Here is a 24,702-nt window from a genome sequence, read left to right on the forward strand (position 1 = left end):
GATTAACTGAAGGCTTTTCATGGAAATTTTAGGTATATAAATAATAATATATAAATTATAATGACTTACACTAGTCCAGCCTAGAAGTAATAAATGCATGAACTAGTTTTTCAGCGTCACTTTGAGACAGGATATTTCTAATTGTAGAGATATTAGCAAATGGAAGAAAACAGTCTTACATATTTGTTTAATATTAGCATTGAAGGACATATCCATAAGGTTTTCAGGGCCGAGTACAATAACCTCAGTTTTATCTGGAATAAGAAGCAGAAAGTTAGCGGCCATCCAGGTCTTTATGTTTTTAAGACATTCCTGCATTTTAACTAAATGGTGTGTGTTATCTGGCTTCATGGATAGATAGAGCTGCGTGTCATCTGCAGAGCAGTGAAAATTTATGCTATGTCTTCTAATGATGCTGCCTAAGGGAAGCATGTATAATTTAAACAGAATTGGTCCTAGCACTGAACCCTGTGGAACTCCATAATTGACCTTAGTGGGTGAAATGGACTCTCCATTTACATGTACAAATTGGAGTCTGGTAGATTGATATGATACAAACCACTGCAGCGCAGCACCTGTAATACCTACAGCATGTTCTAATCGCTCTAGTAGGATATTATGGTCACCAGTATCGAACGCAGCACTGAGGTCTAGCAGGACAAGCACAGAGATGAGTCCACTGTCAGAGGCCATAAGAAGATCATTTGTAACCTTCACTAAAGCTGTTTCTGTGCTGTGATGAGCTCTGAAACCTGACTGAAACTCTTCAAATAAGCCATTCCTCTGCAAATGATCAGTTAGCTGTTTGACAACTACTCTTTCAAGGATGTTTGAAATGAAAGGAAGGTTGGAGATTGGCATATAATTAGGTAGACCCATAATTAGCTAGACCCAGCAGTCTTATAATTATAAGACAGCTGGGTCTAGAGATGGCTTTTTGAGTAAAGGTTTAACTACAGCCACCTTGAAGGCCTGTGGTACATAGCCGATTATTAGAAATAGGTTGATCATATTTAAGATCGAAGAATTAATTAATGGCAGGACTTCTTTGAGCAGTTTTGTAGGAATGGGGTCTAAAAGACACGTTGATGGTTTGGATGAAGTAATTATTGAAGTTAACTCAGAAAGATCAATTGGAGAAAAAGAGTCTAACTTAACATCAATGGTACTAAAAGTAGCTGTAGATAATATTACATCTGTGGGATGATTATTGGTAATTTTTTCTCTAATGATAAAAATTTTATTTGTGAAGAAGTTCATGAAGTCATTACTAGTTAACGTTAAAGGGATTGTTGGCTCAGTAGAGCTCTGACTTTTTGTCAGCCTGGCTACAGTGCTGAAGAGAAACCTGGAGTTGTTCTTATTTTCTTCAATCAGTGACGAATAGTAAGATGTTCTGGCTTTGCGGAGGGCTTTCTTATAAAGGAACAAACTATTTCTCCAGGCTAAATGATGATCCTCTAAATTTGTGACACAACATTTCCTCTCCAGCTTACGAGGTATCTGCTTTAGGCTACGTGTTTGAGAATTATACCACGGAGTCAGGGACTTCTGATTTGAGGTCTTAGTTTTCACAGGCGCTACAGTATCCAGAGCCATACGTAGTGAGGAGGTAAAATTATTAACGAGATAATCGATTCTGTTGGAGTAGCGTTCAGGGCATTGATGATGATAACAGTGGGTGGATTATATTCTTAAACTTAGTTACAGCACTTTCAGAAAGACATCTACTGTAGTGATCGGAATTCCAGCTCTTTTTAGAGAACTAGCTCTTTCGGCTCCCAACTGGCTCTTCAAGTTGTTTTGTTGCTTTAATTAATTTATTATCAAAAACAATATAAAATTATGCACAAAAGAAATTACTAACGTAAAAAAATTTGGTTTTATTTATATGTTTACATATAAATATATACAGTGGCCCTAGAGACGAAGCATGTACAAACTCCAAAACACATACAAACACCAAAAAGCACGTACAAACTCCGAAGCATGTACGAACCCCAAAAACACATTTCTAGTGTTAACTGACCTTCCAAAAAGAGAGCTACCTAAATCATATAAAGTACACAATTGAAAGCACATGTGTATTGTTTGTGTATTTATACACAGGCACTCATATATATTCAAATAATTTAAAAAAAAAAAAAGTTTACCTGTTACTCCTACTCACCAAATCCAGTCGTTTGTACTTCTTGGCTTGTGTAGCCACTAGGTAACAAAAGCTCAACACTGCGCCTAGCATCCTGGAGCACTTCTGTTGTGTTTTGGAGTTTGTACGTGTTTCTGAGTTTTTACATGTTTTGGAGTTTGTATGTGATTCAGTTTGCACGTGTTTTGCCTCTAGGGTCCACCGTAAATATACTTTTATTTATTCACTCCACATAAAATCTAATAAATAAATCATATAATACAAAAACCAACTATTTACATTTCAACTTTTAACTATTTAAATTTTCTGCTTTTTCCTTTTAAACAAAATTAAAGTGAAACAACACAAAACACTGCAAGCCAAAGCACAATTAAATATAAATTAAAAAATGTAAAACAAAAAGAAGATGCATATTCTCTGTCATATGGGCCTGCATGAATAAACGTTCTGAATCCTTTATCATCCGCAACTGAAAATAGTTATGGATGATTACTATACCTTTCTAATGTGACATTGTTGTAGGGCGATCGTGGCTCAAGAGTTGGGAGTTCGCCTTGTAATCGGAAGGTTGCAGGTTTGAGCCCCGGCTCGGACACTCTCGGTCGTTGTGTCCTTGGGCAAGAAACTTCACCCGTTGCCTACTGGTGGTGGTCAGAGGGCCCGGTGGCGCCAGTGTCCGGCAGTCTCGCCTCTGTCAGTGCGCCCCAGGGTGGCTGTGGCTACAACATAGCTTGCCATCATCAGTGTGTGAATGGGTGGATGACTGATTGTGTAAAGCGCTTTGGGGTCCTTAGGGATTAGAAAAGCGCTATATAAATACAGGCCATTTACCATTTACCAACTACTGCCCCTCCCCCCTCTGCCTAGTGCAAAGCACAAGGCTCGTGTGCGGAGTGAAGCGGAAAAAAAGTGCGAGACAGAGGGTGAGAGAAAGAAAGAAAAAAAAAACACGGCACTGGCTCGCGTTGTTCACGTCAAGGAGTCGGCTCTAAGAGCCATTTCGTTCGCAACCGACACATCACTAAATCAGATGCGTGGAGGCAAGCCAGGTGACAGAGCTGTTACAGGTTTGCATTGGCAAACACTTGCTTTTCCCGTTTTAATGCATTTTTAACCCTTAGATGCACACATGGGGTCAAAAATGACCCCATGGGTTGTTTTTCTTCAAAATCTTTAAAATGCAAAGTGGTAATATATTCATATTCCAGGTATTCCTCATAAAATATGTTTGTAACATGAGTCCATTTGCATTTTTATTTATTTTTTCATTAATTAAAAAAAATGCAGCTTTTGTATCACTACCCCACTCTTCCACAAGTGGGGTCAAAAATGACCCCAAGCAGTTCCTATGGAATCTTCTATGAAACTTTCATTCTTAGCAACTCTGACTGACCCACTTACACTTCTGATGGATAAAGAATTAATCTTTACACAATAATATACATGATTTATAGTCAGGGCTGCACATAAGTGGTCCGCAGGTGTGCATTCGCTGTCAAAATAAAAGTATTCCCGGAAATTCAGAGAATCCGCACTTCTTTTGCGGTGGAGGAACACCAAAGTAATTGCTTATGGAGCTTGCTTCTTCGACATCTTTAAGAGTTCTGAACAAATGTCTGTCCTCCTCCAGAGCATCTAATGTACGCAAACGAGCGTTCCAACTTCTTATCTGGTACGTGTCTTTTATTTTGACAGCAAATGCGCACCTGCGGGCCATTTATGTGCAGCCCTGTTTATAGTTTCCTGTGCATTTCAAACATTGTCCTTTCTGATGTTTTTTTTTTAAATATATATATTTAAAGTAGCATGGCTGCTATGAGGCCAGCTAGGATCCCTGTGGATCTTGCCCTACAAATGATCCAGGACGGATGGGATGAAGAGCCCATCGGAGGCATTGACTCAGAATCTGACATCTAAGATATAGAGGACCCAGACTATTGTCCCCCACACTGAACAAGACCAGTCATATACAGAGGAGCCCTCTGATCAGTCCCCTGAAGGGGAAATGGATATTGAGTCTAACAAAATAAGCCCCTCTTACTGCTCTAGCCACAATATTCTGAATTAGTCGGCCAGATCTTGCACCTGGGTTTAGTACTGTCTCCCCAACAGATGCATGGAAGATGTTCATGTCTGATAATATAATAGAAGAGGTGCTGACATGCACAAACATGTAGGCATAAAGAGTAGCCATAGACAGGGGAAAAGAGTGGAAAAATGTAATCAAACATAAGCTCCTAGCCTTCATTTGATTGACCATTCTTGCAGGAAGTGAGAAGAACTGGGATGTACCAGTCTGTGTGTTTTTTGGAAGTCCTCTGCATAACCCATTGTACAAGGACACTATGTCAATTCAAAGATTTAAAGATATTCAACGTTTCTTGCACTTTGATGACAAGAGGACCAGAGCCTACCGACTGAAAACAAACCACATGGCAGCTTCCCGGTACATATGGGGCCTGTTCCTGGTCAACTGCAGGAAGAAATTCATCGTCAGTGATTGTGTTACAGTGGATGAACAACTTGTGCCTTTCAGAGGGAAGACCCAGCTTCTGCAGTATATGCAGAGCAAGCATACAAAAGTGATACAAGTGATACAAAAACTGCAATTTCATAAAATTAATGAAAAAATAAATAAAAATGCAAAGGGCCTCATGTCACAATCATGTTTTATGAGGAATAAATCAAATATGAAAATATTACAACTCTTCATTTTAAAGTTTTTGAAGAATAACGACCGAATTTATAGCAAAATCCATTGTTTCTATTTGGGGTCATTTTTGACCCCCAAAATGACCCCATTTTTCTGAAGCGTCGGTTCAAATCTGACGCTTGGTGACTTGGACATGGAGCGGCTCTACTCCCGCACGGCGATATATTTCCTCATTGGTAATGCAATCCCGATATGTGATCTTGAGCAGCCGTCGAAGACAACATTTTTGGAAGACGTCAAGATGGCGGTTGATCTTTCCAGTTGATTTCCAAGTCTTCGCTTCATACAGTGCCATCGGTATAACGATGGTCTTCAGGAGCCACAACTTGGTTGATAAAGGCAGTGCGTGGTCATCCATATAGGTCGTAGTCGTTGAAAGGCTGCCCATGCTTCCCAATTTTGCACTTAACGTCATGCTCCACGTCCTCATCACTGCTAAAAGTGCATATATATACACACACACACATATATATATATATATATAATCAGCTCAAGCTGCTCATGTGCAGAGGGTATAACTAGCTTCAGCTCAGGATAATCAATAGTTGTTCTCCACTGATTACTCCTATGTCATGTTTGTGTAATCAAAGGCTGTCATGCTGCCTTCATTTGGTTTTTCATGCACTACAGACTTCATCAATTATGTTTCAAAGAACTGAAGTTTTTTCCCCTCTCAGTAGATTTGTGTAAATAGCAGTTTGCACAGAAGACCACTAGATGGCAGAAGAGTCTGAGCAGCTCATAGAGCCAACAGCTCCTCAGCCTCCTCAATCCTGAACTCCTTCAACTTTGTAAGAAATCCTTTGAGCCACATGGATGTAGAGTAATGTTGGCCAGTATTACACTTGGATCAATAACAGCATTATAAATATTTATAATGATGTCACTGATGATTTTTTTCTCAGATACTGTCTGTCAGCTACGTCTTGATGCATTCTCAATTGTCCAGGAAAGTAAATCTCCAAAAGTTGATTCTGTCTGTGAAGGTTCTCAGTCATCCAGGTCATCGTAGTCTAAGGAGCTTAAAAAGGAAAGCGTCTGGACTTCTTTGAGTTGCTTGAAGACATTTCACCTCTCATCCGAGAAGCTTCTTCAGATTCTGTTCATCTGGACGTAGCGTTTTCAGTGGGAGAAACGTTTCGTCACTCATCCCAGTGACTTCTTCAGTCTCAGCTGACTCCAGGTTTCCCCAATCTTATAAACAGTATATTTGCATGACTGACTGAAACCAGCCCGCTGAGGGAACAATGGGCTGGGAGGTCAGTTCCTTAATCTTAATTATGCAAATTCTCATGACCATTGATCAACAACCACTGACCAAAACCCACTGATCAAAGACCACTGATCAATGGCCATGAGTACCATTCACAGAGGGTTGGGGAATAGCGGCAAACACAGCATTGTAAGATGGCGAAAGATGTACCCTTAGGCCCCCTCCTTGACTAAGAGATGGTCTTTCCCTTTTCACGTAAATGGCCTCCTTGACTCCGCGCTCAAACCAGCGTTCCTCCCTGTCCAGGATGTGTCTGTCATCTAAACTTCATTAATGATGGCAGGAAGGATGAAGAGAAGTCTTCCTCCTCTTAGTGTGTTTCTGTGCTACTTTTACTGTGTTGGTCGTACTCAGTCATCTGTATTCCCTGAATGCAGTAAAAAGTCTTGTTCTGTACTCTAAGTACGTTAAAGCTGCTGTGCTGGGTGACTAATGTGAGGTGGAGGGCAGAAGTTGAAGGTCTGGATCAGATCAACATGAGAGAAAAGCAGGAACAAATTAGTCTGAGTCATTCCTTTGATTCCATTCAGGAAATTTATTGATCATTGGTGTCGACATTAAACATAAAGTACTGATTCATCCACTGAGGCTCAAACTGCACACATACATGAAAACATGATATTTATCTTATAAAAACATTATGTTTTTTTTTTTATTCAAAGATGTCTGAAAGCCTTTCCAGGTGAGTTTGATCCAGGAGGGTCTGAAGCCAGTGTCAGACAGAGACTGTGCAGAGAGTATAGAAGGACAGAGCAGCAGCAGAGCAGTCCAGATACACTGGCGATCCTCTATTAGATCCAGAGGGACACACAGGGATGATGCTGGACTCTAAATTGTGTCTGACAGTGGAGCTGTTCTCAGAGCAGTTCACTCTACAGCACTGACAGTCATCTGCACTTCTTCTCATGCATCTGTCAGTCACTGCTGGATGAAGCTCTCCTCTCCACTCCACCTCACAGTAACATGGCACACTCAGAGCGTCTCTACACACAAGCTGCTCCTGCTTCAACCTCTCTGGATCATCAGGACACAGCTCCTCCTCTCTCAGCACGCACATCGTCCTGTCTACCCTCATCACATCCACCTGCAGAGAGAAGAAGGAAGAGCAGAGGAGATAAACGAGTGTTTCCAGAGACTCTTCATCAGCTGTCAGTCAGTGATGCAGCACATCCAGTATAAAGAGCAGCAGGGCCTTCAGTGCTGAGACTGTACTAGTACTCGTTGTTTCACTTTTTCTAATCTGTACTTTGGATTTTTATTGAAGTTGATGAAAATGTTTTTCACTCCTAGTTTATTTTGGAGTTTCATTAATTAGAATAACCTTGGTCTGTCCACTCTGAGCTCTTTAGGAACCCCAACAACAACAACCCAACAGTCCAGATGGACGGTTCCAGCTGTTAACTGGAGGAATTCCATCCAAACATCTGGTCTCACTAAATTCTTCCTCACCTACAGACTGTGTTGTCTGCGAAGGTTCTCAGTCATTCAGGTCATCATAGTCTAAAGAGCTTGGAAAGAAAAGCGTCTGGACTTCTTTAAGTTGCTTGAAGATGTTTCACCTCTCATCTGAGAAGCTTTTTCAGTTCTAGGGTCAAATGGTGGAGAGTCCCAGATTTAAGCCCTATGCGAGTGTCCCCAAAGGGGACATGGACTCCATATTCATCCTCTTCCTAATCACACGAGACAAGGTGTGAAAACAGGTTTTAGGTGAACTAATTGTGCATCCTAGCCCCACCCCATCATGTGATTTATTGATGTCAAAAGGCCCAGGATGTGAGTGGGTGTTAAGGAGTCTAGGAAGGGATCTCAAAACTGGATTACAGATGGCAGACAGTTGGTGTCGTAAACCACCACCTCTGTTCAAAGATCGTTCACAGCGGACATAGATGGTTTCTTTCACTCCTCTTTAAAACCATCTGTCTTCTCTGTCCAAAATGTGAACATTGGCATCATCAAATGAGTGACCTTTGTCCTTTGTCAGTGGACTCATCTCTGTGCTTGTCCTGCTAGACCTCAGTGCTGCATTCGATACTGTTGACCATAATATCCTATTAGAGCGATTAGAACATGCTGTAGGTATTACAGGTACTGCACTGCAGTGGTTTGTATCATATCTATCTAATAGACTCCAATTTGTACATGTAAATGGAGAGTCCTCTTCAGACACTAAGGTCAATTATGGTGTTCCACAGGGTTCAGTGCTAGGACCAATTCTATTTACATTATACATGCTTCCCTTAGGCAGCATCATTAGAAGACATAGCATAAACTTTTACTGCTATGCAGATGACACGCAGCTCTATCTATCCATGAAGCCAGGTAACACACACCAATTAGTTAAACTGCAGGAATGTCTTAAAGACATAAAGACCTGGATGGCCGCTAACTTTCTGCTTCTTAATTCAGATAAAACTGAGGTTATTGTACTCGGCCCTGAAAATCTTAGAAATATGGTATCTAAGCAGATTCTTACTCTGGATGGCATTACCTTGGCCTCCAGTAACACTGTGAGAAACCTTGGAGTCATTTTTGACCAGGACATGTCCTTCAGCGCACATATTAAACAAATATGTAAGACTGCTTTCTTCCATTTGCGCAACATCTCTAAAATTAGAAATATCCTGTCTCAGAGTGATGCTGAAAAACTAGTTCATGCATTTATTACTTCCAGGCTGGACTACTGTAATTCTTTATTATCAGGATGTCCTAAAAAAACTCGCTGAAAAGCCTTCAGCTAATCCAAAATGCTGCAGCAAGAGTACTGACAGGGACTAGAAAGAGAGAGCATATTTCTCCTGTTTTGGCTTCCTTCATTGGCTTCCTGTTAAATCCAGAATTGAATTCAAAATCCTGCTCCTCACATACAAGGTCTTAAATAATCAGGCCCCATCTTATCTTAATGACCTTGTAGTACCATATCACTCTATTAGAGCACTTCGCTCTCGCACTGCAGGCTTACTTGTTGTTCCTAGAGTATTTAAAAGTAGAATGGGAGGGAGAGCCTACAGTTTTCAGGCCCCTCTTCTGTGGAACCAGCTTCCAGTTTGGATTCGGAGACAGACACTATCTCTACTTTCAAGATTAGGCTTAAAACTTTCCTTTTGCTAAAGTATATAGTTAGGGCTGGACCAGGTGACCCTGAATCCTCCCTTAGTTATGCTGCAATAGACGTAGGCTGCCGGGGATTCCCATGATGCATTGAGTTTTTCCCTTCCAGTCACCTTTCTCACTCACTATGTGCTAATAGACCTCTCTGCATTGAATCATATCTGTTATTAATCTCTGTCTCTCTTCCACAGCATGTCTTTCATCCTGTTTTCCTTCTTTCACCCCAACCGGTCGCAGCAGATGGCCGCCTCCCTGAGCCTGGTTCTGCCGGAGGTTTCTTCCTGTTAAAGGGAGTTTTCCTTCCGCTGTCGCCAAAGTGCTTGCTCATAGGGGTCATATGATTGTTGGGTTTTTCTCTGTATTTATTATTGTGCTATCTACTGTACAATATAAAGCGCCTTGAGGCGACTTTTGTTGTGATTTGGCACTATATAAATAAAATTGAATTGAATTGAATTGAATTGAATTGAATTGTCCTTTTAATGCAGACTGCTTGAAACTTGGAAATAATTGCAGTCATTGGTCTGCACGCTGCTTTGTTGAGAGAGCTGATTGGCTGCTGACCGTGTTTGATGAGAGCATGTGAGCTGTTACTATGGTAACCATACAGGTCGCAAAAAGGTAGAAACAGGAAGTGTTTGTGTCCAATCCTGAAGCCTGTTACCATACTCTTCTAACAGCTTCACTGAGAAGCTGCAGCTTTACAGGAAAAACTGGATCTTTGTTTCATATTGATTGTGTTTAGTACAACACTGCTGACAGCACCACCCACTCACTCCAACACTGTACTGACCTCAGAGTCTCCAGTCTGTAGTCTGGACTCTCCTCAAGATCACACAGCTGCTTCACATCTGGATTCTGCATGTTATTTCCAGCCAGGTCCATCATTATCAGATGGGAGGGGTTGGACTTCAGAGCTGCTGCCAGATAATCACAGCTGATCTTTGACAAACCACAGCTCAACAATCTGTATAAAGAATGAAAGATGTAGGTTTATTAGACAAAGTGTGTGCTTGAAATCATTCAGTGTTTCATAATCAGGCCTCATAGGCCTATCACTAGTTTAGAACCACTGGAGTAGTGGCCTGTAGTATACTGAACCTGTGGGGGAGAACATGTAATTGTCTAACTGTAGTATATGACTCTTCTGTATGACTGATTTTATGTTCTTTACTCTATTTTAGAGAATAATGGCATTGGAAGGACATGAGACCCCTCACATCCTGGTGTTCGTGGATGAAGCTTCAAGCTGGCCAAGGGCCGAAGACGTGGCCGTAATATTATTGGCCCCCGGGCCACAGTGGATGTCCCAGGTCAGCGAGGGGCAATATAACTATGTGTGCTGCCATTTCTGAAAATGGTGTGGCCACTCACATCCCCAGTCTTGGCCCATACAACACACACAAGCTCCTCATCTTCTTGGATCGCCTTTATACCGATTTTATCCCTGAAAATGAGAAAGGTCTCATAGGGCCTCACCTACCCATTTATGTAATTGTATGGGACAATGTCAATTTCCACCATAGCCCACTCATTAGGGGCTTGTTTTCAACGCATCCAAGGATGGTCATTGGGTTCCTACCACCTTACTCTCTTTTCCTCAATCCGATAGAGGAGTTTTTCTCTGCCTGGAGGTGGAGAGTGTATGAGCATCATGCTCAGGATCAGCCGTCCCTGCTCCATGCTATGGACGCAGCGTGTGACGACATTACAGGAGATCAATGCAGGGGATGGTTGCGGCATGCACGCCGTTTCTTCCCTCGTTGCATCGCAAGAGAAAGTATCCGCTGTGATGTGGACGAGAATCTGTGGCCAGACGGACAACAGCGTGTAAATAGGAGGTGAGGAGGGTGAAGACAGTGGACAAGAGCGGGAGAATGAGTACAGCGATCACTGAATAAGTCCTTGTTTTTTGATTTCGTGTTCATACAATTTCCTACTGTAATGTACATTTTCTTTTTACATATGTATGAAACTTTCTTTGCGTGTGAATATAAAATGGTTATAATTTCCTTGGTAGTGTGAGTGCAGTCTGTGATGTCAAACCTTGGAGGCTACTCTTTTCTATTGTATATTGTTGGTCCTCCATAGTGACAAAACATCTAAACATTTTGTATGGCAGTACTCACACAATGCCAAAGGGACGATGCATTTTGGGGGCACTGACTATTCAGAGTACCAAGAAATGTAGTTTTGACACATGAGTGAACTGTTTTAGGAGAGATATGAGCTTTTGCAGGTGGACCATGTTGTTGTGATCAACCATCCAGGTTTATTTTGACAAAAGCATCAAGAATGATGAGAATGTCCGATCTGTGTCGAGAAATGAGCCAAAGCTATTGAGAAGGATCTTTGCCAAGTTGGAGACACTGACTGTTTAGATGGGAAAGGGATTTAGATTGAAGCCTAAGTGAACAGTTTCGGAAGAGATATGAGCTTTTGCAGGTGAGCTATAGTGTTGTGCTGAATTGTAAGAGTGTTTTGCCAAATGATCTTAGAGTTTTGAGAATGTAATCTCTGTTTCAAGAAATGAGCCAAACCAATGGAGAAAAACTGTAAACAAATATGTAAGACTGCTTTCTTCCATTTGCTAATATCTCTAAAATTGGAAATATCCTGTCTCAGAGTGATACTGAAAAACTAGTTCATGCATTTATTACTTCCAGACAGGACTACTGTAATTCATTATTATCAGGAAGTTCTAAACACTCCCTGAAAAGCCTTCGATTAATCCAAAATGCTGCAGCAAGAGTCCTGACAGGGACTAGAAAGAGAGAGCATATTTCTCCTGTTTTGGCTTCCTTCATTGGCTTCCTGTTAAAACCAGAATTAAATTCAAATTAATGCTCCTCACATACAAGGTCTTAAATAATCAGGCCCCATCTTATCTTAATGACCTTGTAGTACCATATCACCCTATTAGAGCACTTCGCTCTCGCACTGCAGGCCTACTTGTTGTTCCTAGAGTATTTAAAAGTAGAATGAGAGGGAGAGCCTTCAGTTTTCAGGCCCCTCTTCTGTGGAACCAGATTCCAGTTTGGATTTGGGAGACAGACACTATCTCTACTTTCAAGATTAGGCTTAAAACTTTCCTTTTTGCTAAATCATATAGTTAGGGCTGAACCAGGTGACCCTGAATCCTCCCTTAGTTATGCTGCAATAGGCATAGGCTGCCGGTGGATTCCTATGATGCGTTGATGATGTGTTAATAGACCTCTCTGCATTAAATCATATCTGTTATTAATCTCTGTCTCTCTTCCACAGCATGTCTTTATGTTTATCCTGTTTTCCTTTTCTCACTCCAACCGGTCACAACAGATGGTCGCCCCTCCCTGAGCTTGGTTCTGCCGGAGGCTTCTTCCTGTTAAAAGGGAGTTTTTCCTTCCCACTGTCGCCAAGTGCTTGCTCATAGGGGGTCATATGATTGTTGGGTTTTTCTCTGTATCTATTATAATAGGATATACTGTGCAATATAAAGCGCCTTGAGGCGACTGCTGTTGTGATTTGGCGCTATATAAATAAAATTGAATTGAATTGAAAGTTCATCTCAGCACAAATAAAACATGGTGACTGACCCCAGAGTTTCAAGTCCACATCCTGGACTCTCCAGAAAACCACACAGCTGCTTCACTCCTGAATCCTCCATCTTGTTGTTCTCACTCAGGTCCAGCTCTCTTAGATGTGTGGGGTTGGACTTCAGTGCTGCTGCCAGATAATCACAGCTCGTCTCTGACAAACCACAGCTCCACAATCTGTATACAGAATGAAAGATGGAAGTTTATTAGATAAAGTGTGTGCTCTTATTGTGTTTAGCTTCTGTCCGATGTTTCTCTCTACAAAACATGGAATATGCAAAGGAATAGAGACGCGCATCAGTCTTTATGGACCTGTTTCCATACCTGCCACCACCATCCTACATGTTTGTACATAAGCTTATGAAATCCTGTCTGCTGTTAAAGTCTTTATTTATTACTCTACACCTGCTACACTGTGACTGTGTTGGCGGAGGTGCCTGAGCCCACTTGACCTGCTAAAGAGAGTCAGCTGTGGATTATTCATTGTTGTGTCTGATACTTAGACCTGTGAAGAAGAACACTACACTGTTAATCAGGCTCCCCTCTCTCTGAATTAGCAAAGGTTAGCGGGCCGTGTCATTGACTATCACTGTTTGAAATATGAACACTGTTCTGCTACAGTCAATGGACTAAACCAGAGAAGAAGAAAACAGACTTTACCATGAAGATCCTCCAGTATATACTTCTGCCAGTATAATATCAGCCTTATGTCTGCAGTTTAGTATCAGCACAACTTTCACATCATATTCATCTCAGCACAACTAAAACATGGTGACTGACCTCAGAGTTTCAAGTCCACATGCTGGACTCTCCAGAATACCACACAGCTGCTTCACTCCTGAATCCTGCAGCTTGTCATTCTCACTCAGGTTCAGCTCTCTTAGATAGGAGGGGTTGGACTTGAGCGCTGCTGCCAGATAATCACAGCTGATCTCTGACAAACCACAGTTCCACAATCTGTATAAAGAATGAAATATGTAGGTTTATTAGACAAAGTGTGTGCTTAAAATCATTCAGTGTTTCATAATCTGTTCAGAGCTGAAGAAGGTACAGAATGTAGAAGTTTAGTGAGCAGTCTTTCGAAGCCTTCACTGTCTGATAGTGATGTTTAAATGTTGGCTCAGAGCAGGAGTTTTATCATTAGTTTGCTTTTCTTATTATTATGTTTAGCTTCTGCTTCACAGATATTCTCTGAGATATTCTCTCAAATGTTTCCTGCTGTTGGACAAACTTTCAGAGTTTCTTCGTACAGGAGATCTCCTGTGGAGCCCATCTGTGCACTCACAGAACTACCAAACTCATCTTATACTAAGCACACACTTTGTAGGAATGATCAGTACTTTGACTGTTTCTCAAGTTAGTCATTTAGTATTTCTCCAGTCTAAGTCACAGAGCGTCACATGACGTCACAGAAACTCATTGGTCAGCTACAGTCATGGTGGTGGAGCAGCATTGATGATGCTGTTGAACAACAAGACCACGGGGATATCAGACTGTTAGTGGGTTTAGTCATGCTTGCTGCACTGTTTGTCGTTATTGAAGTGACCTGCTGAGAGCTCACACTGTTCTCTGTAGAAATGATGTCAGTCTGACTCATCACGTTTGGAGGCATGTTTGATGTTTGTACTTCTTGAAACTCTCACTACAAAACATGGAATATCCAAAGGAATAGAGACGCGCCTCAGTCTTTATGGACCTGTTTCTGTACCTGCCACCATCATTCTACACATTTGTACATCAGCTTATGAAATCCTGTCTGCTGTTAAAGTGTTTATTTATTACTCTTCACTTGCTTCTCTGTCACTGTGTGGGCGGAGGTGCCTGAGACCCACCCACACAGACACAGCTCATCTCTGGAGCTAAAGTTCTGTTTCATCTTCGCCTCTTTTCTTTATCCTTCATCTCTCTTTTCTATTCTTCTGTGGTCTGCAGCCACAGAGCCTCTTACAGACGCTAGCAGACCAATACCTGAGCAGCTAGGATTACCCAGCATGCCGAGCAGCAGTCTTAGTTTTAAATGTGGAATAATTCTTGCTCCATACCTTTACTGTTTCACAGATTGCTGTGTGCCGTGACCTTTGACCAGCTAAAGAGAGTCAGCTGTTGAGTATTCATTGTTGTGTCTGATACTTAGAACTTTGAAGAAGAACATTACACAGTTAATCAGGGTCCCCTCTCTGAATTAGGAAAGGTCAGCTAGACGGTTGGCACCCTGTGGAGGGCCACGGGCCATACGTTGAGTATCACTGTTTGAAATGTGAACAGTGTTCTTCTACGGTCAGTGGACTAAACCAGAAAAGAAGAAAACAGACTTTACCGTGAAGATCCTCAGTGTGGATCAGTATAATATCAGCCTTATATCTGCAGTTTACTGTCAGCACAACTTTCACATCATATTCATCTCAGCACAAATAAAACATGGTTACTGACTTTAGAGTTTTAAGTCCACATGCTGGGCCCTCCAGAAAACCACACAGCTGCTTCATTCCTGAATCCTGCATGTTGTTGTCACTCAGGTCCAGTTCTCTCAGATGGGAGGGGTTGGACTTCAGCGCAGCTGCCAGATATTCACAGCTCTTCTCTGACAAAACACAGGTCCTCAATCTGTATAAAGAATGAAAGATGGCGGTTTGTTAGACAAAGTGTGAGCTTGAAATCATTCATTTCATAATTTCATAATCTGTTCAGAGCTGGAGAAATTTCACAATGTAGAAGTTTAGAAAATGGAAACTCCAAACAGCAGAGGCCAACAGGAAGAGGCTTGAAACAAACATAACAAATGAAAAAGAAATTTCACACTAAAGTTGTACATTTGTACAGTCCAAAAAATGGAACAAGAAATATCAGAGTCCAAAAATATTACCAATTCAGGAGGCCGTCAGTGGGACTGTGGTGAAGGCTCTACACTAAAGCTACACCTAAAGCTGAAGTATTCCCATTATTACGTTTAGCCTCTGCTTCACAGATATTCTCTGAGATATTCTCTGAATATTTCCGCTGTTGGACAAACTATCAGAGTTTCTTGATATAGGAGATGTCCTGTGGAGTTAATCTGTGCACACACAGAGCTACCAAACTCATCTCATGCTGAGCACACACACTTTGTAGGAATAATTTAGCATTTCTCCAGTCTGAGTCACAGAGCGTCACTTGAAATCACAGAAGGTCATTGGTCAGCTGCAGTCATGGTGGTGGAGCAGTATTAATAATGATGCTGTAGACCAATAGGAACAGGGAATATCAGACTGTTAGTGGGTTTAGTCATTCCTGCTGCACGGTTTTGTTCTTCTTATTGACGTGACCTGCTGAGAACTCACACTGTTCTCTATAGAAATGATTTCAGTCTGACTCATTACATGTTTGGAGGCATGTTCGATGTTTGCTCTTCTGGAAACTCTCACTATAAAACATGGAATATGTAAAGGAATGGAGCCACGCTTCAGTTGTTATGAACTTGGTTGCAGTCAGCAAAACTTTCACATCATATTCATCTCAGCACAACTAAAATATGGTGACTGACCTCAGAGTTTCAAGTCCACATCCTGGACACTCCAGAAAACCACACAGCTGCTTCACTCCTGAATCCTGCAGCTTGTCATTATCACTCAGGTCCAGCTCTCTCAGATGGGAGGGGTTGGACTTCAGTGCTGCTGCCAGATAATCACAGCTGATCTCTGACAAACCACAGCTGTCCAATCTGTATAAAGAATGAAAAATGTAAGTTTATTAGACAAAGTGTGTGCTTGAAATAATTTGTAGCATATGTGTATATATATATATATATATATATATATATATATCTACATATATATCTACATATATATATATCTACATATATATATACATATATATATATATATATATATATACACACATATATATATATATATATATATATATATATATATACACATATATATATATATATATGTATGTACATATAAAAAAAAAAACCACCCATCTCACCCCTGCGGGCGGTTTATCCTTCAAGCTCGGGTCCTCTACCAGAGGCCTGGGAGCTTGAGGGTCCTGCACAGTATCTTAGCTGTTCCCAGGACTGCGCTCTTCTGGACAGAGATCTCCGATGTTGTTCCCGGGATCTGCTGGAGCCACTCGCCTAGCTTGGGAGTCACCGCACCTAGTGCTCCGATTACCACGGGGACCACTGTTACCTTCACCCTCCACATCCTATTGAGCTCTTCTCTGAGCCCTTGGTATTTCTCTAGCTTCTCGTGTTCCTTCTTCCTGATATTGCTGTCATTCGGAACCGCTACATTGATCACTACGGCCGTCTTCTTCTGTTTGTCTAGCACCACTATGTCCGGTTGGTTAGCCACCACCATTTTTGTCCGTCTGTATCTGGAAGTCCCGCAGGATCTTAGCTCGGTCATTCTCCATCACCCTTGGGGGCGTCTCCCATTTTGACCTTGGGACTTCCAGGTTATACTCGGCACAGATGTTCCTGTACACTATGCCGGCCACTTGGTTATGGCGTTCCATGTATGCCTTGCCTGCTAGCATCTTGCACCCTGCTGTTATGTGCTGGATTGTCTCTGGGGCATCTTTACACAGCCTGCACCTGAGGTCTTGCCTAGTGTGACAGACCCCAGCCTCTATGGATCTTGTACTCAGAGCTTGTTCTTGTGCTGCCATGATTAGTGCCTCTGTGCTGTCTTTCAGTCCAGCTTTGTCCAGCCACTGGTAGGATTTCTGGATATCAGCCACCTCCTCTATCTGCCGGTGGTACATACCGTGCAGGGGCCTGTCCTTCCATGATGGTTCCTCGCCTTCCTCCTCTTTCTTGGGTTTCTGCTACCTGAGGGATTCACTGAGCACGCTGTCAGTTGGGGCCATCTTCGTGATGTATTCGTGGATGTTTCTTGTCTCATACTGGACTGTGGTGCTGACACTCACCAGTCCCCGGCCCCCTTCCTTCCGCCTAGCGTACAGCCTCAGGGTGCTGGACTTGGGGTGAAACCCTCCATGCATGGTAAGGAGCTTTCTTGTCTTTATGTCAGTGGCTTCTATCTCCTTCTTTGGCCAGCCTATTACCCCAGCAGGGTACCTGATCACGGGCAGGGCGTAGGTGCTGATGGCCCGGATCTTGTTCTTACCGTTCAGCTGACTCCTCAGGACTTGCCTGACCCTCTGCAGGTACTTGGTGGTTGCAGCTTTCCTAGCGGCCTCTTCATGGTTTCTATTCGCCTGCGGGATCCCCAGGTACTTGTAACTGTCCTCTATGTCTGCAATGTTGCCTTCTGGTAGTTCAATCCCCTTAGTTCTGACTACCTTCCCCCTCTTTGTTACCATCTGACTACACTTCTCCAGTCCGAACGACATTCCAATGTCATTGCTGTATAGCCTGGTAGTGTGGATCAGTGAATCGATGTCTCGTTCACTCTTGGCATACAGCTTGATGTCATCCATGTACAGGAGGTGGCTGACAACTGCTCCGTTTCGTAGTCGGTATCCGTAGCCAGTCTTGTTAATGATCTCACTGAGGGGGTTCAGGCCTATGCAGAACAGCAGTGGGGACAGAGCATCTCCTTGGTAGATCCCGCACTTGATGGTGACTTGTGCTATGGGCTTGGAGTTGGCCTCTAGTGTTGTACGCCACATCCCCATTGAGTTCCTGATGAAGGCTCTTAGGGTCCTGTTGATCTTGTACAATTCTAGGCATTCCAGTATTCAGCTGTGGGGCATTGAGTCATAGGCCTTCTTGTAATACAATCCAGGCTGTGCACAGGTTGGTCAGTCTGGTCTTGCAGTCTCGGTTGACTGTTCTGTCTACCAGTAGCTGGTGTTTTGCGCCTCTGGTATTCTTGCCAATTCCTTTCTGTGCCTCGCTCATGTATTGACCCATGTGCCTGTTCATCTTAGACGATATGATGCCTGACAGGAGCTTCCATGTAGTACTGAGGCAGGTAATTGGTCAGTAGTTGGATGGGACCGGTCCCTTCTTGGGGTCCTTGGGGATCAGGACCGTCCGACCTTCAGTTAGCCATTCCGGGTGTCTCTCGTTAACTAGCAGCTGGTTCATTTGTGCTGCCAGACACTCGTGGAGTGCAGTCAGCTTCTTCAGCCAGTAGGCGTGAACCATGTCGGGCCCTGGTGCTGTCCAACTCTTCATACTGGAGACCCTTTCTTGGATGTATATATATATATATATATATACCCTCACTATCACCCTCCCTCCCCCAAATCCAACACCTCCTCCCATGCTTACCTCTCATCTGATGTGGACAGCGGATAAGTTGGAGGTGTGATCGAAGATTGCAGCGGTCCCAGATCCAGCTGTACACACTGGAATATTCTCCCATGTTGCTTGTCTGTGTTTTATTGTGTTATGGTACGATGATATCTGTACATTCCTGGATAATCCTTTTGTGTTACACATTTCAGTTTTTTCCTTTGCTATTTAGCCTGACGTGTCTCCCCAATGTGATGTTTGTGTATTGCATGTACGGTTGACAAGGTCTGTCATCTCGGTTGTGGGCAACTGCAACTGACAAATAAAGGCTATCTCATCATCATCATCTATCATCTTAATGTCACTGTTGACTCCATTCGGCAGAGCCAGGTCACTAAGACATGTGATCTGTCATGTCCAATTAGCTTTGGAGATACACATGACAGAGGCTTTCTGCAGCATGTGATCAAAGTAATCAGTGGTTTCCTTAATTACTGTGCTCCATTGAAAAGGGCTGCATGTGTGCGCAGACCATAGGTTGAGTATCACTGTTTGAAATATGAACATTCTTCTACAACAGACTTGACCATGGACATCTTCAGTGTGGATCAGTATAATATCAGCCTTATGTCTGTAGTTTAGCGTCAGCACAATTTTTACATCATATTCATCTCAGCACAACTAAAACATGGTGGCTGACCTCAGGGTTTTAAGTCCACATGCTGGACTCTCCAGAAAACCACACAGCTGCTTCACTCCTGAATCCTGCAGCTTGTCGTTGTCACTCAGGTCCAGCTCTCTCAGATGGGAGGGGTTGGACTTGAGCGCTGCTGCCAGATAATCACAGCTGATCTCTGACAAACCACAGCTGTCCAATCTGTATAAAGAATGAAAGATGGAAGTTTATTAGACAAAGTGTGTGCTTGAAATCATTCAGAGTTTCATAATCTGTTCAGAGCTGAAGAAGGTTCAGAATGTAGAAGTTTAAAAAATGGAAACTCCAAACAGCTGAAGTCAACAGGAAGCAGCTTCAAAGAAACACAACAAGAGAAAAAACTCTGAATTTTTTACATTAAAGTCATACATTTATCATAAAAGCATGATGCTGTGTTTCCATATCTGGTGTCTGTGTTGCTTTGTGAGGATGGATCACTAATCTACTGCAGCTCCAGATAAACAAGCTGGACCTGAACCTGAGAGCTTCACTTGTGAGGTGAACGTGTGAGAAGTTTTGTGCAGACAAGTGTGGATTTAGAGTCTGGGACGAGCTCTCCACAGTCTTTGTGGAGATCTACATTCTGTATACTGCCTGTGAAAAGCTGGAGACATTTCTCCTCCAAATCGACTGAGCAGCTGCTCGTGGTGGTGTTAGCTTCATGCACAGCTGGTTATTGTACTGGGAATGTTCTGCAGACGAGTGCAAGCAGTCACAACAAAGCTCAGTGTGGACAATGCTGTGCATGCTCCAATGCTGACTGGTTGGAAAGTGGGCGGGAACAGGGAAAAGAGTGACAGCAGCGTTCAGCACAAACATGGAGGATAAAAGAAGAGCATGAGAAACTCAGATGGGCTCAGTGGACACTTTTCATTGTTTTAATGCTCACTTTCACTTCATCTTTACCAACAACAGCACAAGCAAAGCAGTCCACTGACTGCATGGCTGTAACAGCACCCCCTAGTAACCGTAAACCACTACAACATGTAGACGGCCGTCTGGAGCTCGTTATCCTGTTTTTCACTCTCATTGGTTCTTTTGTGCTTGCTTTTAGAATAGTAGTCATTCTGATTGTTAAAAGAAGGCAATCAGCTATGATTACATGCAGCTCCGAAAGCAGTGATGGTAATAACTACTGAAGCACAGTAGTTTCACAGAATGCTGTGTGCTGTGACCTTTGACCTGTGAGGGCCACGTGTGGGCCACAGGCCATACGTTCAGTATCACTTTTTAAACTGTGAAGATTGTTCTGCTACAGCCAATAGACTAAACCAGAGAAGAAAACACACTTTACCATGAACGTCCTTAGTATAATATCAGCCTTGTGTCTGCAGTTTAGTGTCAGCACAACTTTCACATCATATTCATCTCAGCACAACTAAAACACGGTGACTGACTTCAGAGTTTCAAGTCCACATGCTGGACTCTCCAGAAAACCACACAGCTGCTTCACTCCTGAATCCTCCAGCTTGTCGTTGTCACTCAGGTCCAGCTCTCTTAGATGGGAGGGGTTGGACTTCAGCGCTGCAGCCAGATAATTACAACTCGTCTCTGAGAAACCACAGTCCTTCAATCTGTATATAGAATCAGAGATGTAAGTTGGTTAGACAAAGTGTGAGCTTGAAATCATTCAGAGTTTCATAATCTGTTCAGAGCTGAAGAAGGTTCAGAATGTAGAAGTTTAGAAAATGGAAACTCCAAACAGCTGAAGCCAACAGGAAGCAGCTTCAAACAAACACAACAAAAGAAAAAAACTGAATTTTTCAAATTGAAATCGTATATTTATCATAAAAACGTGATAAAAAAAAAACTTAAAGGTGAAGTTGAAAAGAAACTGACATATTAAAAGTTCAACAACACTTTTTTCCAGTCACATTATTAAAGAAGACAAACTACAAGCTCATTTTCATGTGCAGCTGGCTGTAAGACCAGTGCTCAGGACCGTCTACAAAGTGCAACACTGAAATAACATCACACACAAATTTGCTTACAGCGCTTTCACACAATCATCTACTGTCATTATTTTCACTAAACTCTGTGGAGTCCTTTATTGGAAATTCAAATGTGATTCAAATGGTCAGACAAAAGAGGGTTATGAGGAAGATGATGAAATGTTGTGTATTAGCAGTTATCGAATCATTTTCCTCATAAACCAAACAACACGATTCACAAACATGTTTTTACAAACTCAGTGTTGGACTTTGATCAGCAGGATAACCCTGATGTTTATGATGTCTATGATGATCTCCTTAGTCTTCTCCACATTCAGGGACAGGTTGTTGTTGCTGCACCACTAAGCCAGATGGTTAACTTCACTCCTGTAGTAGGTCTCATCGTTGTCGCTGATGAGACCAACCACAGTTCTGTCATCTACAAACTTGATGAAGAGGTTGGAGCTGTGTCATGGTGTGCAGTCATGGGTCAGCAGAGGGAAGAGAAGAGGAATCAATAGGCATCCTTGGGGAGCCCCTGTATTCAGTGTTCTTATGCTGGAGATGTTGCGGCCGACCCATACTGTCTGCTGTCTTCCTGTCAGGAAATCTAGCCACCAATTACACTGATCCCCAGCAGATCCAGTTTATGAATGAGTTGCTGGGGAACGATTGTGTTAAATGCTGAAATGAAGTCTATGAACAGCATTCTAAAGTATAAGTCTGTAGTGTCCAGATGTGTGAGGGCTGCATGAAGGGCAGTTGAAATTGCATCATCAGTCAAGCGGTTTGACTGGTATGCAAACTGAAATGGATCAAGGTTGGGGGGAGGAGATGTCTTGATTTGATGCATGACTACCCATTCAAAGCACTTCATAACGATTGAGGTGAGTGCAACCAGTAGTCGGTAAAGCAGGAGGGAGACGACTTCTTCGTTACAGGAATGATGGTGGAGGCTTTAAAACGTGGGAACGACAGCCTGGCTCAGTGATGCATTAAATATGTCAGTGAAGACATCTGAGTTTCAATAGCTCAGTCCCTGAGGTGCTAGGGATGTTGCTAGCACCTGGGGCTTCATGTGTGATCCTGCCTACGCACTATCTGAGGATAGTGTCACCACCTGTTCATTGAGGGGGAACAGGTGGTGAAGTCTTCTGTGTGGGGGTGTAATTCTGTGCCTCAAAGCAAGCAAAGAATTACTTCAGCTCATTTGGTAAAGAGGTGGAACTGACGGTAGTCTGCGGTGCGGGCTTGTAGTCTGCGTTGGTCTGTATCTCTTTCCACAGCCTGCATCTATCTCTGCTGTCACTAAAGCTTTGTGAAATCCTCCTGGAGTACTGCCTTTTTGCCTCTCTGATGCCACATGACAAGTTTGCCCTTGCTGTTCTTAGGCTCACCTCATCCCTGGCTCTGAAGGCCACTTTCTCACCCGCAGAAGCCTGTAGACCTCACCTGTGAGCCATGGTTTCTGATTGGCCCTGACAGTGATAGTCCTGGTCTCTGTAACACCATCCATGCATTTTGAGATGTAGGCAATGACAGTTTCTGTATATTCCTAAGGTATGAGGTGTTGTCATGTGCGATGGCCTGTTTAAAGATCTGCCAATCTGTGGCCAAAAACAGTCTTGCAGTGCCTCTGAGGACCCTTCTGGGCATACACGTACCTGCTTACAAACTAGTGTGGTGAGTTTGACCAGGGGCCTGGCATTAGCATAACAGTGATGTGATCAGAGGCAAGAAGGTTGGGGGAGGGTGCTTTGTAATCTCCTCTCTGGGTGGTGAAAACATGTTGTTTCCTCATGTAGGAAACTTAATGTGTTCATGCAGTTTGGGAAACATAGTCTTTGGGTCTGCATGATTGAAATCAACCGCTAGGATGAGAAAAGCATCTGTGTGGGCCGTCTGCTGCTCACTGACATGCTGATACAATTCATTCAGTGCCTCACTTCTGTTGTTCTTATTGGAGAAGAGAGGGATGTAGACAGCAACAAACAGCATGGCTGAAAATTCCCTCTGGAGGTAAAACAGTCTGTACTTGATGATCATAAGCTCCAGCAGAGGTAAACAGTGTTTTCAAGCCACAACAACATCACTACACCAGGTATTGTAGATGTAAACGCAGAGTCCTCCTCCGCTAGTCTTAGCTCTTTCGGCGAGAGATCTGTCTGCTCAAAAGCATATTAGCTGGTCAAGGGGGCCGAATACTTTTGCCACGGTAAGTCTACACGATCCAGCTTGTTTTCCATGGAGCGCACGGAGGACAGTACGATGGTGTGAACAGCAGGTTTCTGTGAATTAGCTGCTAGCTGACTCCAGGTACATTCGCCATTACCCCTCTTCCGTTTCCTCTTGCACCAACTGAGACATTTCTACTGTGGACGAGATCTAGAAGAGGGGGTCACTGATGGTGCCTCCAAAGCAGTCTGCAGTTCCTTACTGTAACTCATAGCTCTTGTTAGAGTTGATTATTTTAAGATTGGTACACTCTAAAAAATATTTTGTTGCCCCAACTTAAAAAATTAAGGCAACAATTTCCACTCAGCTTTTTAAGTTATAAATTTTGCATATTATTAAGTAAATTCAGCAAGTAATTTTTAGGTTTGGCTAACTCAACTTGTTTAACAAGCCAAGATGATTTACCCTGACCTCCAAAAGCATAATTAAGTTTATGCAACCTAATATTAATTTAAAATTTCTGGTAAAATTAAGTTGAGAAATCACATTAGTTGAGTTACACCAACTAACTTTTTTACATATATCCTACTCACAGTTATCCATGCCAATTAGTTTAGGTTTCTATAGTAACTTTTCTAAAATCACACAAAGCCATTTCACTTATTCCAATTGATTAATTTATTACAAAACATTTTCAAAGTAATACACTTCTGTATCAATACAACATAAATGAAACATTACAGCAGCCCTTTAATTATAAATGACTAAGCAAAAAAAAAAAGTACTTCATGTACATTAACAATAACTTAAATTGGTATCAACTTGTTCAACTTGTCGAGAATCAAGGAAATGACAAAAGATTTTAATGTTCAA

At 42.4% G+C, this 24,702-nt stretch overlaps 1 protein-coding gene across 1 annotated transcript; it reads right to left on the bottom strand.

Moving 5' to 3' along the window:
• Window positions 1-6,767: 6,767 nt before the first annotated feature.
• LOC120434864 (ribonuclease inhibitor-like) lies at window positions 6,768-20,936 on the bottom strand. The gene is made up of 8 exons (XM_039603383.1): window positions 20,899-20,936; window positions 19,709-19,861; window positions 16,339-16,515; window positions 15,249-15,422; window positions 13,599-13,775; window positions 12,819-12,995; window positions 10,037-10,210; window positions 6,768-7,219 (listed from the first exon to the last, which is right to left on the bottom strand). Exons 1-8 carry the CDS (start codon window positions 20,934-20,936, stop codon window positions 7,210-7,212), a joined length of 1,080 nt encoding a protein of 359 aa, XP_039459317.1. The 3' UTR covers window positions 6,768-7,209.
• Window positions 20,937-24,702: the final 3,766 nt, after the last annotated feature.

The sequence above is a fragment of the Oreochromis aureus genome, linkage group 3, assembly GCF_013358895.1.
Source record: "Oreochromis aureus strain Israel breed Guangdong linkage group 3, ZZ_aureus, whole genome shotgun sequence".
Taxonomy (NCBI): domain Eukaryota; kingdom Metazoa; phylum Chordata; class Actinopteri; order Cichliformes; family Cichlidae; genus Oreochromis; species Oreochromis aureus.